At 48.5% G+C, this 12,677-nt stretch overlaps 1 protein-coding gene across 2 annotated transcripts; it reads right to left on the bottom strand.

The window, feature by feature from the left end:
• Positions 1-7,125: 7,125 nt before the first annotated feature.
• Positions 7,126-10,963, bottom strand: IL1F10 (interleukin 1 family member 10). Of its 2 annotated transcripts, XM_084993354.1 has the most exons (4): positions 10,922-10,963; positions 8,725-8,810; positions 8,041-8,183; positions 7,126-7,762 (listed from the first exon to the last, which is right to left on the bottom strand). In XM_084993354.1, the coding sequence occupies exons 1-4, from the start codon at positions 10,951-10,953 to the stop codon at positions 7,550-7,552; spliced, it is 474 nt and encodes a 157-aa protein (XP_084849480.1). In that variant the 5' UTR covers positions 10,954-10,963; the 3' UTR covers positions 7,126-7,549. The 2 variants fall into 2 exon arrangements, with proteins under 2 accessions (XP_084849480.1, XP_084849479.1); XM_084993353.1 differs by lacking the exon at positions 7,126-7,762 and having other exon boundaries at positions 7,812-8,183.
• Between the last annotated feature and the right edge of the window lie 1,714 nt (positions 10,964-12,677).

The raw sequence follows: 12,677 nt of genomic DNA on the forward strand, positions 1-12,677 counted from the left end.
CCTCAAAAAATGTCTGTAGGAAACGGTCCAGCGTGGAAGAGCTGGAGCTGAAACCCCAGGCGGCTAGCCTCCTATCACTCTATTGCTTCAACCCCAGCCTGGGTAAGGGTGTCCCAAGGGAGTCAGAGGCGGGGTGAGTGTGGGAGAGGCTGATTCAATGCAGTGTCTCTGTCCCAGGCAGAGGGGCTGACCCACTGTGAACACTAAATATCCAAGGGATTGATGTAGTTGAGTTGCTCACACAGCTCCAGTCCCTAAAAGCAGCGCTGAAATTGCTCTTTGTCGCCACCTGCAGCCCACAAGCCCCACTGCAGGCTCCTAGCCTCAGAAAAGGGCCCCTGAGATACACATCCTGGAGTGCTTGGAGTTTGTGCCTTTCAAGGGGACCGAGATTAGAATTGACTTTAGGGATATATAGACTTTTTGTTTTGGTGTAATCACTAGCAAACTTCTTCTTTTTTTTTTTTTTTGTCTTTTGTCTTTTTAGGGCCGCACCCACAGCAAATGGATGTTCCCAGTCTAGGGGTCCAATTGGAGCTGCAGCTACTGGCCTACACCACAGCCACAGCAATGCCAGATCCAAGACGTGTCTGTGACCTACACCACAGCTCACAGCAACACCGGATCCTTAGCCCACTGAGTGAGGCCAGGGATCGAACCTGCAACCTCATGGTTCCTAGTCAGATTTGCCTCTGCTGTGCCATGAGAGGAACTCCACTAGCAAACCTCTTAAATGCACAAATGTAAAAATCCGACTGGAAAAGTAGTCCAGTTATTCAAATGCCAGTGCTTCTAAGACATTAACTTTTCTCTTTACGCTCATCATGTTCATTTCTGTCATGTTCATGTATAACATGGTTGCATGTCACATTGCAGAATGGTCTGAGCAGGACCCTGTGGGGATGGACCTGGACAGACCCCCATGTCCTCCGTCTGCTTCTTGTTTGTAGAAAATCTTTAGCCTCCTAGGTCTTCACTGAGTGCCAAAGAATAAATTTAATCAGAGAAGTGACAGAATGCAGAAACAAAGGAGAACAGTCAAGCCAGACAAAATAGCAATAGCTTAGCTGTTAAAGTCAAGGACTTTTAGTTCCTCCTCAAAGACTACAGATAGTATTCTGAGCAATGTTTTTTGGGCTGTTTTGAAGATTCTGAAACCTCCAAGAGGTGGAAGAAGCCATGCTTCTTACAAGCGTGTAGACTCCAGACTGGTTGGAATCAGAAGGTTGATAATGTTGACTTTTAGTTACCTCACCTCCCACCAATCAGAAGACCGTCCATGAGCTGATCCCACCCTCCACAACCCCCCTCCCTCAACCCATCTTTAAAGACCTTTCTCTGAGAACTATCAGGGAGTTCCAGCCTTTAAGCACGAACCTCCCAGACCCTTTGCTTGGCACCTGCAATAAATATGCACTTTCTTTCATCACAACCTTGTGTCAATAGATTGGCTTCACTGCATGTGAGTGGACCCAATGGTATCCCAGAAGATTTGTTTTTCTTGAGTTTTCCTCTTCACTTTTACTTTTTCCTCCCAAAATCTGGGTTTAGATTTATCCACTGCCATGTGCTCTATAGCCTGTGGAGTTCTGTCTGTGATTTTTTTTGCAAATTGTTTGTAGGGGCTATAGTGCGGTCATGGGATCAAAACATGAAAATTTGGGTCCCAAGGGGAGTGTGATAGATTTTTCAATCTGTGTGACTCAGGACACACAAGTAACAGGAGACCCTGAACGTGTCACCCCCTGGTATAAAGTTGCTTCAGAGCTTCTCAGAAGAAAGACTAGGTCCTCTATCTATCAGCCAAAAAGTCTGGATACACACACACACACACACACACACACACACACACACACACTCATGCACACATAGTTCTCATGGCACCCATGTGTGTATATGTTCACACACGCATGCACACAGAGGCTGTCTATGGAACAAAGGCCGAGGAAGGATGAATTTGCCCTCTCTTTTCCTCGAGCTAGAATGTCCTTCTTCTCCCACCCTTGGCCATTGGAGCTTCTGATTCTAGAGCCTTCAGAGTCCAGGACCTACACCTGCAGTGCCCTCCTTCCTTTCCCCATTTTTCCAGCCTGGTTCTCATGCCTTTGGACTCAAACTGAATTATACCACGAGCTTTCCTGGTGAGCAGATTGTGGGGCTTCTTGGCTTCCATAACTTTTGGATATATATATATACGTATATGTATCACCTACTATTTCTCTGGAACCCTATACAGTTATCAGGACTTCCTTCAAGCCTGTCTCTGGCTGCCTCCTCCACCTGCCCCAGCATCTTCATGGGGCCCTCACCTGGCTGGCCCCCAGGCATGTTTCACCCCCTCTAACTCCTTCCCTGACCCTGTTGGATGGTTCTCCCCATCGCCCAGTTCCCTGGTGCTGCCTGAATGAGAGGTTGTCACACTGTGTTCTAATCACCTGCTTACTAGTTCCTGGCTCAGCACCTGCCAGCTGAGTTCCCTCTGAGATGTAAAGGGTAGATAAAACCTAAAGTGTGCCTCTCCCAGGAATGTACATAATAATAGCCCTGATGGTCTGGTTGCAGAATGAAGACTTTGGCAAGATCACTGGGAAGGAGGAAGAGTTTCAGGGACATGACTTGGGAGGGGAGAGAAGAATATATTCCTGGCCTCTTTGAACAGTGCCTCTCAGAAGCTGTTTCCATTCTTACTCTGAAATCCCCAGGGCAAGAACATCTCATCATTATCTTTGACAGAGCTCTGCAGAATTTCAGCCCAAGGCTCCCTGAGTGCTGTTTGGAGCATTTTCTAGTTTTTCCATAGAAAGCAGTCAGTGGATGTTTGCTTTACTTCTTAACCCCTGGTGGCCTCTCCTATGTGGTGTGTCTTTATTTTTTTGTCTTTTGTCCTTTTAGGGCCGCACCTGCGGCATATGGAGGTTCCCAGGCTAGAGGTCTCATCGGAGCTGTAGCTGCTGGCCTAGGCCAGAGCCACATCAACGCCAGATCCTAGCCTCATCTTCGACCTACACCACAGCTCACGGCAACACCAGATCCTTAATCCACTGATTGAGGCCAGGGATCCAACCTGCAACCTCATGGTTCTTAGATTCGTTTCCACTGCACCACAATGAGAACTCCCTATGTGGTGTGTCTTTAAAGGGTGGGAACCAAGTCTTCTAAATCTCTTGTATCCTCTTCCTCTCCTAAGCACTAATGCAGAATTGACATGTATCAGATGCTCCAAATGGTTTTTACCTAAATATAGACCTTGGTCCAAGTAATCTTTGCTGGCCCTTCTTCTGCGAGCTGTGCCTACAACTCACCCAGGTATACCCAGCCTCCTCCCACTCCTGGCCCTGCTCCAAGTTGGGTCAAGTTGAGTCACCACTGGTGAAGGAGATGAGCTGGGGTCAGGCCAACCTTGTAACCACAGCTTCAAAGCTGGTTCCAGGCAAGACCAAAAAGCAGGGAGCTGGGGAAGGAGGCAGCTGAGATGAGCTAAAGCCCTAGTAGCAGCTGGGTTGGTTGACCTCAGGAGCCCAGACTTAAAATCTGGGTCCTACTATAACCAAGCAGGGCCATGTGGGGATCCTGGGCACACAAGCCTTTCTGTGTCCCCCATTTCTTGTTTTTAGGGAATAAACTTTAGCCTCCAGGACCTTCCCTGAATTCCAAAGGGCAGTTGCTAATCAGGGAAGGGAGGAGGCGCAGAGACCAGGGAGGAGCAGTCCAGAGACAATAGTGCAGCTTTTGGGTAGGGTCCTTAGTTCTCTTCAAGGAATGTACAAAGCAGTATCTTTGAGGCTTTCTGAGGAACTACAACCCCCAGCCAACTGAAGATATTAACTACTTGATGAAGCTTTCTTCATTCTAGAGAGGAGGGCCATCAGAACCAGTCCTGGGGACACTAAACACCAGCTCTGAAAAACAAAATAAGTTTGCCTTTACCCAGATCCTATCTGTGGCCCTATTTTCTACTCCCCACCTCCCAGTCTCTCCTAAGAGGGGGCACAGTATTTAGGGCAATAGCCTGTTGTTACCCTCCTTTGCTTGGCACAGCAATGAAATTATTTTTTCTCCTTCACCCAAAACTCTGTCTCCAAGTTTCTATTCAGCACCAGTGGGCAGAGGCCAGTTTCAGCAACACTACTTGAAATACTTGTATGATTCCTCCAGGTTTCCTGCATAATGTCTAATCTCCTCTACCAGGTATCCACAACCAAGCCCCACCTATCTTCCCATCTTAATTTTGACAACTCCTTAGCCACAGGCCCTGGGTCCTTGCACTTGGATGTCAGATTTATTGAGAGTTCTCCACCATCACACCTTCTTGAGGAGTTGCCTCTGCCTAGGAATGCCCGTCGCTGAAACTGACAGCACTTATGACTCAAACCCAGCCTAAACCCAGAATGGGACTTGAACCCATGGTTTTTAAATTGGAATCACTCACCCAGTGTCTGGATTACTGAAGTTCAGGTTCTTTTTGCCTCAGTGAAGAAGGAATTCAGTGAAAGACAATGTGATAGGCACAAAATAGATATATTAATATAGGACGCTTGTGAGAGGTGTAAGCAGGCAGGCAAGGAGGCTCTCCCCTGAGGATCAGGTGGGCTACAGTTTTATCATCCAGGGAGAGTGGGGATGGGAAAAGACGGCCTATTTTTCTTTCTTCTAGTATAGCTCCTCTTGGTATCCAGTAAGAGAGTATTTGACCCTATAAGGTCAAACTAGGACTGTCATGGTGGGCTTCTTCAAATCAGCAGAAGGGTGGTCCTTGAACTCCTGCCCTTGGTGTGAACAGAATGCAGGCTCACCCCATCCCCCACCCAGTGACCTGCCTCCTCCACTAGTCAAGCAAGCCTGCTTTGTTCTGATGGCTCCCTTGAACAATTATTAACTTACAGTGATCTCCCAAAGTTCCCTAGGTTTCCCTCTCTATCTCTGGTCCGTTATAGGGGCTTCTACAACCACTTTTGTAACTGTCCTACTCCATCCCTATCATCCCCATATCCTCCCCCTGGAAACTTTTTCCTTGAGGCGCAGATGAAATGCTCTTTCCTTTGTGCAGCTCCTTCTGCCAACTGCACCTCCATATATTGCAAGGATGTCCATATACCTCACACCATAGTTATTCTCATGCTATATCCTGAATGAGCCACAAGAACCACCCCAGCCTCCGCAAGTTCATTTAAGACTCTGGCGCTTGCTCAGTGCCCTTTATATGCCAGCAGCTGCTCTGGGCTCTGGTGATCCCAAATTGAACAGAACATTCCCTCAAAAAGTGCAGAGTAATAGCAGCACATAAACACATAGTTTATGTAATAGCCAGGTGATAAAGTGAGGGGGCTTATGCAGCCCATGGGAGAGGGGGGATCTAAAACTATTATAGCCATGAAGCCTAGCTTGTCTATCCTCTGCTTAAACTCTTCCTATTGCATCCCTTTGCACTTAAAAAAAATCAAAACCCTCATTTGCCTTCCAGGCACCCCACGATGCAGCTCCTGTTGGTCTCGCTCACTGCCTAAGTTTCTCCATCTCCAAGCTCCAGCCCCCAAGCCTTGCAGTGCTATATGGACACTCTGAGTCCCTTCTGTCTCAGGGCTGTGACTGTGCTAGTTCTCTCCTGCCTCACTCCAGGTTCCACTCCCTCCTGTCCTTCAGCTTCAGCTTACATGTCACCTCTTCCCAAAAGCCAGAGTCACCTCCCCTGAGTGCCATCTCTAATGTTACCTCCACCCCAACCCTCTCTCATGCAACTTGCCCTTGATTTCTTTCTTGTTTGTGAATTTGCTCATTTAGAGTTTCTCACACTCAATTATCCATGGCAGGGAGTTCCCATTGTGGTGCAGTGGAAACAAATCTGACTTGGAACCATGAGGTTGCAGGTTCGATCCCTGGCCTCGCTCAGTGGGTTAAGGATCCGGTGTTGCTGTGAGCTGTGGTGTAGGTGGAAGACTCGGCTCAGATCTGCTGTGGCTGTGGCTGTGGTGTAGGCTGGCAGCTGAAGCTCCTGTTGGACCCCTAGCCTGGGAACCTCCATATACTGAGGGTATGGCCCTAAAAAGCAAAAAAAAAAAAAAAAAAAAAATTATCCACTGCAAGGAAGCTTGTTTATGTTGCCCCTAGAATAAGAGTGGAATATCAAATTGTGAAATGACGTTGGGTGTCAAATGGGCCAGATGTACATCTGTGTGCCCTTCTTTCAGTCCAGTCTCTTTCCCTATCAAATTTGTGTTAGGGTCATTCTGAAAGAGAAGACACACTGCTCTTCACTGTCCTGGACCACAGAACATGTTGGACAGATGCTGCGTGTACAAGAGGAAGAGAACCACGGGCTCTCTGCTCTAGCTGGAGCCATAGATTGATCCTCTATGAAGTGCAGAGGCATCTGGGCTCTGAGGATGAGAGTCAGTTTGAACTCTCAGTCAAGCGCTGGCCCTATTATCCCAGCTATAACCAGTCAACCTAATTCATCGGTTCCACAGAAACAGCCTCAGGACACTCACTGCCTCTCCATCACTGCCCTGCCTTGCTCCTCACATAGCAACGATAGCAGACAACTAATGGTACTGGTGGTACCAGCCACTCAGTTGGATGACTGATGCACTGGGAAGTACCTGACTGAAAAATCATGACCCGAACCAAAACTGAAATTGGAAGCAGCCCAAGGCATTGTCCGTGACAGAGGAAGAGAGCTGGGTTCTGACTGGAGTGTCTTAGTTATTTCTAGAATATCTGGAGCAGAGGGACCAGGGAAGAAGCCTTATCTAGGCTTCCAAGAAGAGCTCACCAGTTTACCCAAGCCCCTTGTATTAAACACTGCACACAGGGGGAGTTGCCGTGCTGGCTCAGCAGATTAAGAATCTGACTAGTATCCATGAGGATGAGGGTTCGATCCCTGGCCTTGCTCAGTGGGTTAAGGATCCGGCATTTCCCCAAACGTGATGTAGGTCCCAGACTTGGCTCAGACCCCCCCATGAGCTGGCAGATACATCTCCAATTTGACCCCTGTCTGGGGAAGTTCCATAAGCCACAGGTGCACCTCTAAAAACAAACAAACGAAAACCCCACTCCACACTGGGGCCTACTAAAGTCTTATATTAGTTACCTATTGCTGCTGTAACAAATTCTCACACACTTAATGGCTTCAAACAGCACACATTTATTATTGTACAGTTCTGGAGGTCGGCCATCTGAAATGGGGTTCATTGGACTGAAATCAAGTTGTCACAACCTACACCATGTTTCTTCTGGAAGCATATCCTTTCCCTTGCCTTTCCCAGCTTCTAGGAACCACCTTGGCTCATCACCCCTTCCTCCATCTTCAAAGTGAACAGCATCACATCTTCCCATCTCTCTTGGGCTCTCGCCCTCCTCCCTCCCTCACTGGAGGACCCTTGTGATGGGCCCTACGGGATAATCCAGGATGCACTAGCCTCCACATAATCATGGGCACAAGGTAAGATAGCATATTCACAGGTTCAGGGATCAGGATGTGGGACCACTGCTTGGCCTACAAAGGTTGAGCTCAGTCTGGGGGCTCCAGGCTGGACCTCGGCTTCCTGCCTCCCTACCGACTCTGTTCAAAGTAGAATTCAGTGCAGGCCGATGGCTCACTCTCTTCGATGAGCTGGACTGGCTGCGGGGGCTCAGAGGAGCGGCAGAGAAACCAGCCAGGGCAGGCGGCAGCCTCCAGCCTGAAGGCGGGGCCAGAGCTTCTCTGGAAGAAGGTAAAGCGAGTGGCCTGTTCGCCGCCCTTGTACAGGTCCTCTATGTTTACATCCTATGGGGGCAAGGCAGAGGCTGTGGGTGGGGCTGCTGTTTTGAGTGTCAGCCCTAGAGAGACCTGACGGGGCAAGTCTTTCCCCAGTGAACTACCCTCTGCTTGTTCTGGGGGTAAGGCCCTGGGCACTGAGTGCAGAGGGAGATGGTGGAAACCTGAACTGGAGGGGCAGGTGGACCTGGCCAGAATCCACAGCTGAGCACAGAGACTCCGGAGCATCTCAGAGGCCAGGCCAGGTCAGGTATGCCGGGGCACCAGAATGGGGTGTGGTCTCTCACCTTCAGCTCCAGGAGAGGTCCCTCTCCAGTCTCCACACATGCCAGGCAACGGCTGCCTCCCTGGAGCCCCAGGAAGATGGGGACCTTGGTGCGGTCCAGGCCTCTGCTGTCCAGGTCTCGGTTGGGGAGAATGCAGATCTTCTCTGGGAGGGAGGAGAGAAGAGAGCCAGGAGGTGAGGGGACCCCAGGACACAAGCTTTTTTTTTTTTTTTCTTTCTTTTTTTAAGGTCACACCTGTGGCATATGGAAGTTCCCAGGTTTGGGGTTGAATAGGAACTGCAGCTGCTGGACTGCACCACAGGCATTGCAATGCCACACTGGAGCTGCATTTGTAACCCACGCTGCAGCTTGTGTCAATGCAGGATCCTTAACCCACTGAGCGGAGCCAGGGATCCAACCTGCATCCTCATGGATACTAGCTGGTCTTCATGTTACTGCTGAGCCGTGATGGACACTCCCCCAGACCGAAAGTTCTTGAACAAACTGAGGTTCAGGCAGGAATGGACCGGGCCAGGGCACAGCTAGCCTGGGGCCTGCATGGGGCTGCAGGGTGAGCCGGGGCTGTTGAAGGGGTGCTGGCTCTGCACTAGGAGAGGTCTTCAGCGGCTCCCTGCCTCTCCTCCTGCAACAGCGAGGTAGATGGAGCTGGGTGAGGCCCGAAGTGTCGAGGCCCCGGACGCTCACCTGCACAGCAGTTGTCTGCATCAGGATCTCCCACCAGTAGCTGGCCGTTTCGCAGGTACAGAGCCTTCTGATCCACATCCTTAAGTCTGGAACAGGATAGCAGTGCTAATACTCCGCCCCCTTCCAGTGCCACTGAGCCCCCACCCTTTCACCCCGTGCTCTGAATGCCCACACCAAGTACAGGGCTCGAGATTTTTTGAGAGACTGCACATTTTTTTCTTTTCTTCTTTCTTTCTTATTTTCTTTATTTCTTCCTTCCTTTCTTTCTTTTTTCTTTTCATATAAAGGTTCCCAGGCTAGGGATTGAGTCGGAGCTACAGCTGTCAGTCTACACTACAGCCATAACAACAGGGAACACAAGCTGTGTCTGTGACCTACACCACAGCTCACAGCAACCTGGATCCTTAGCCCACCAAGCAAGGCCAGGGATCAAACCCGCATCCTCATGGATACTAGTTGGGTGCTTAACCCACTGAGCCACAGTGGGAACTCCAGGTATTGCATCTTTCTTTTCCCCGGGCTTGGTCCCTGTGGGGCCCTGGGGATGGGATGTGAGCCTGTGTCTTCTTACTGACGGATGAGTTTTCCTGACCCACCAGCCCTTTTCCATGGCCCTCCTCAGAAAGTTCCTGACACAGTTCCCAATGTCTCTGGGATACGGTGAGGCTTATGCCAGATTTCCTTGGCCCACCTGATTCTCCATAGATGTTTATTCTCATTCAATGAATCCTCCTTATTCCCGCCTGATTCTCCATAGATGTTTATCCTCATTCAATAAGGATTCATTGAATGTATAATATTCTTATTCCCACCCAATTCTCCATAGATGTTTATTCTCATTCAATAAGGATTCATTTTATGTATAATAAAGTATGATTTTGATTTCAGATATTTTAGATTTTTTATAGAAGAGAATTCACAAATTAGAGAAAAAAATCCTATATGACAGTAAGTGTGCCAGCCTGGCCATGCTGCTCCAGCAACAGTGCAAGTGTGTAAGGAGTGGGGGGAGAGGCTCCTTGTGGGTGCCAAATACAGATAGTCAGCAGAGAGCTGGAGCAGGGCCTGATGGCAGGCCCCAACGTTGGCTCTGGTTCAAACCATCAGCTGGGGAAGCCAGGAAAGAACCGTGGTGAGTCTGTGCAAAGTCAAAGCCACACCCCTGGGTTAGCCCTTGGCTGGCTGGTCTCAAAGATGGCCTGGGGAGCCCTCCTCACCTTCAAGGGCAGAAACTCTGGACCGGTACGTCCACCTCCAGGAGATTCTTCTCCCTCAATAATAACAACTAATGATAACACCCTTAGCTAATGACTGCGTGTGTTTTAAAGCAGGTTCACACATACAATAAAAATGAAGATCTGAAAAGAGCCTGGGTTTGCCAGGTAGCATTCTCCCTCCAACCTGGATACCCGGGAACTCTGGATATATAACTCACCTGCCAGCAACAGTCTGTTCAGACACCAGAACCCAGGCTCAATACCTCAGAGAGCCGACATCTGTTTGTCATTTGCACACTTCATGCACATGCGTTTTGCCTCCCAGCCACGTTGTAACTTCCCCAGTGGCCCTGACCAGTCCCCATGTCTAGGATAGGACAGGCCTATGGAGATGCTGAGGAAATACATCCTAGGCTCAATCCTATCTTATTTTTTTTTTATACCTTAACTCATTCCTCGAAGGGCTTGAGATAGTTTACAACAAAAATCACAGGCCATAAAGTGGTAAACTCTAATTAAAAATGCAAATGTCCAATGAGATAAAATGCAAGTAAAAGTGGGAAGCCCAGACTGGCCACAGAGGCTAATGTATAAAGATGCTGCCATTGAAATTCACAGTTATCTCTGATCTTATAGAGAAAGGAGGTCGAAGCAGCACGGGGAACACGGAGTCTAAGTCCTGTGTAACATCAGGTATTTTATAACCTCTTTGAGATTCAATGTCCAGATCTATAAAATGGGCTTAGTAATGCTCCCCTGGTGGATTTCTCAGGATGGGGGCAAGATAGTAGAATGGCTGGCATCTTGTAGAAGCTCAGGAAAGAAAGCTACTGTGATTATGATGATGATGGAGTTTAATTATGGGGCACTTGAGATTTCTGGGGTGAGAAGGATCCTCGTTCCTCTGATGCAACTTTCTTTTCTTCCTTTGTAATCCCAGACCCCTTGATTAAGAAAGGGAGAACTCCAGAGAGACTTACATGTAGTATCTTGCTGTGGGGAGGGAGCACATCCTGCAGTCAGGGGTCCTTGATGAGAGGGAAGAAGAAAAAAGCTGTCAGAGGATGAATGGATAAAGAAAGTGTGGTACGTGTACACAATGGAATACTACTCAGCCAAGAAAAAGAATGAAATCATGATATTTGCAACAACACGGATGGATGGATCTAGAGATGATCATACTAGGTGAGGTAAGTCAGACAGTGAAAGACAAATATCATATGATATCACTTACATGCAGAATCTTAAAAAATGATACAAATGAATGAACTTATTTCAAAACAGAAATAGACTCAGACACTGCACTGATGCCAGCTCTGGGAAACCAGATAATAGGCTCCCCCAAAGAGTTCATCCAGGAGCCTTTACTGGGGCTGAGCTGGGATGAGGTGCACTCCAGCCTCACAGTTTCAGGATGAACCTGGCTCAAAACCTGTCTCACTCCCCATCTGACGCCCCAGCTTGGCCTTAAAGTCACAAACTTCTGGAACTATAACACCAGTTCGGTTCTTCTCAACCCCCTCCTTTTCTTTTCTTTCTTTCTTTCCTTCTTTCTTTCTTTCCTTCTTTCTTTCTTTCTTTCTTTCTTTCTTTCTTTCTTTCTTTCTTTCTTTCTTTCTTTCTTTCTTCCTTTTTTTTGCTTTTTAGGGCCACACCCAAGGCATATGGAGGTTCCCAGGTTAGGCATCGAATTGGAGCTACAGCTTCCAGCCTACACCTCAGCCACAGCAACATGGGATCCAAACTGCATCTGTGTCCTACACCATGGCTTACAGCAATGCTGGATCCCTGACCCACTTAGTGAGGCCAGGGATCGAACCACAACCTCTTGGTTCCTAATTGGATTCATTTCTGCTGCGCCACGACGGGAACTCCCTCTTCTCACTCTTTAATGAACGTATAAATCACCTGCAGCTCTTGTTAAAATACAGATTCTGATTTCTTAGGTCTGGGGTGGGACCAACGACTCTGCAACTAGATGATATTAATGTTGCTGGTCCCTGGACCACACTTTGAGTAGCGAAGAACTAGTTGATCCCCCCAGTCCTGATAGGCCAACAGCAGCTTGACCCCGATGCAAGCCCACTTGATGCTGTGCTCTCTCTCTCAGCCAAATATTAGTACTCCTTTGGTTGTGGCAGAAGAAATGTGGGTAGCCTGGTCTAGCTGGAGCGTCCCTGTGTGAAGCTGGACAGGCAAGCTGATGACTCCCACTTTTAGCCGGTGTCAGATCAAAAAGCCAGTAGGAGTTCAGGGCTGGTCCAGTCCAACATGATTCCCCTGAGGCCCCCAGAAGCCTCTTGTCCTGTTCCAGCCCTCAAATCCAGTGTCTCTCCTAAAGACTCCCAAATCAGAAAGCCCTGCCTGGGTTCTGGATAGACTGTGATGGAGTGAGGATGGTGTTGGAATGAAAAGTCAGCTCTAGTCCATCAGAAAGCCTGAAGCCCTGGTGTTGAGCATCTGCCATGGTACTTCCCAATGCACCACCGCATCCCCAAAGCTTTCCCTTCTCTATTGTCCCCAAGTGTCCTTTCACTGGACTTTGGTCTATTCTCGTCTCTGGACACCATCTTTGGCCATCTCAGACCACCTCAATTCACCTGTCCTGAATCAAATACTACCACCAAACAGTCCTGGGCTTCTTGTGTTCATTTGTACATCACACTTGCCCTACCCTCTTCTTCATCCTCCTACACATGATCTCCATCAAATCTGCTCTCTTCAAGACCACTATTA

Source organism: Sus scrofa, chromosome 14, assembly GCF_054392235.1.
Source record: "Sus scrofa isolate SSC_HxYL_T2T_F1_AM1 chromosome 14, Sscrofa_HxYL_maternal_Yorkshire_Landrace_v2.0, whole genome shotgun sequence".
Lineage (NCBI taxonomy): Eukaryota > Metazoa > Chordata > Mammalia > Artiodactyla > Suidae > Sus > Sus scrofa.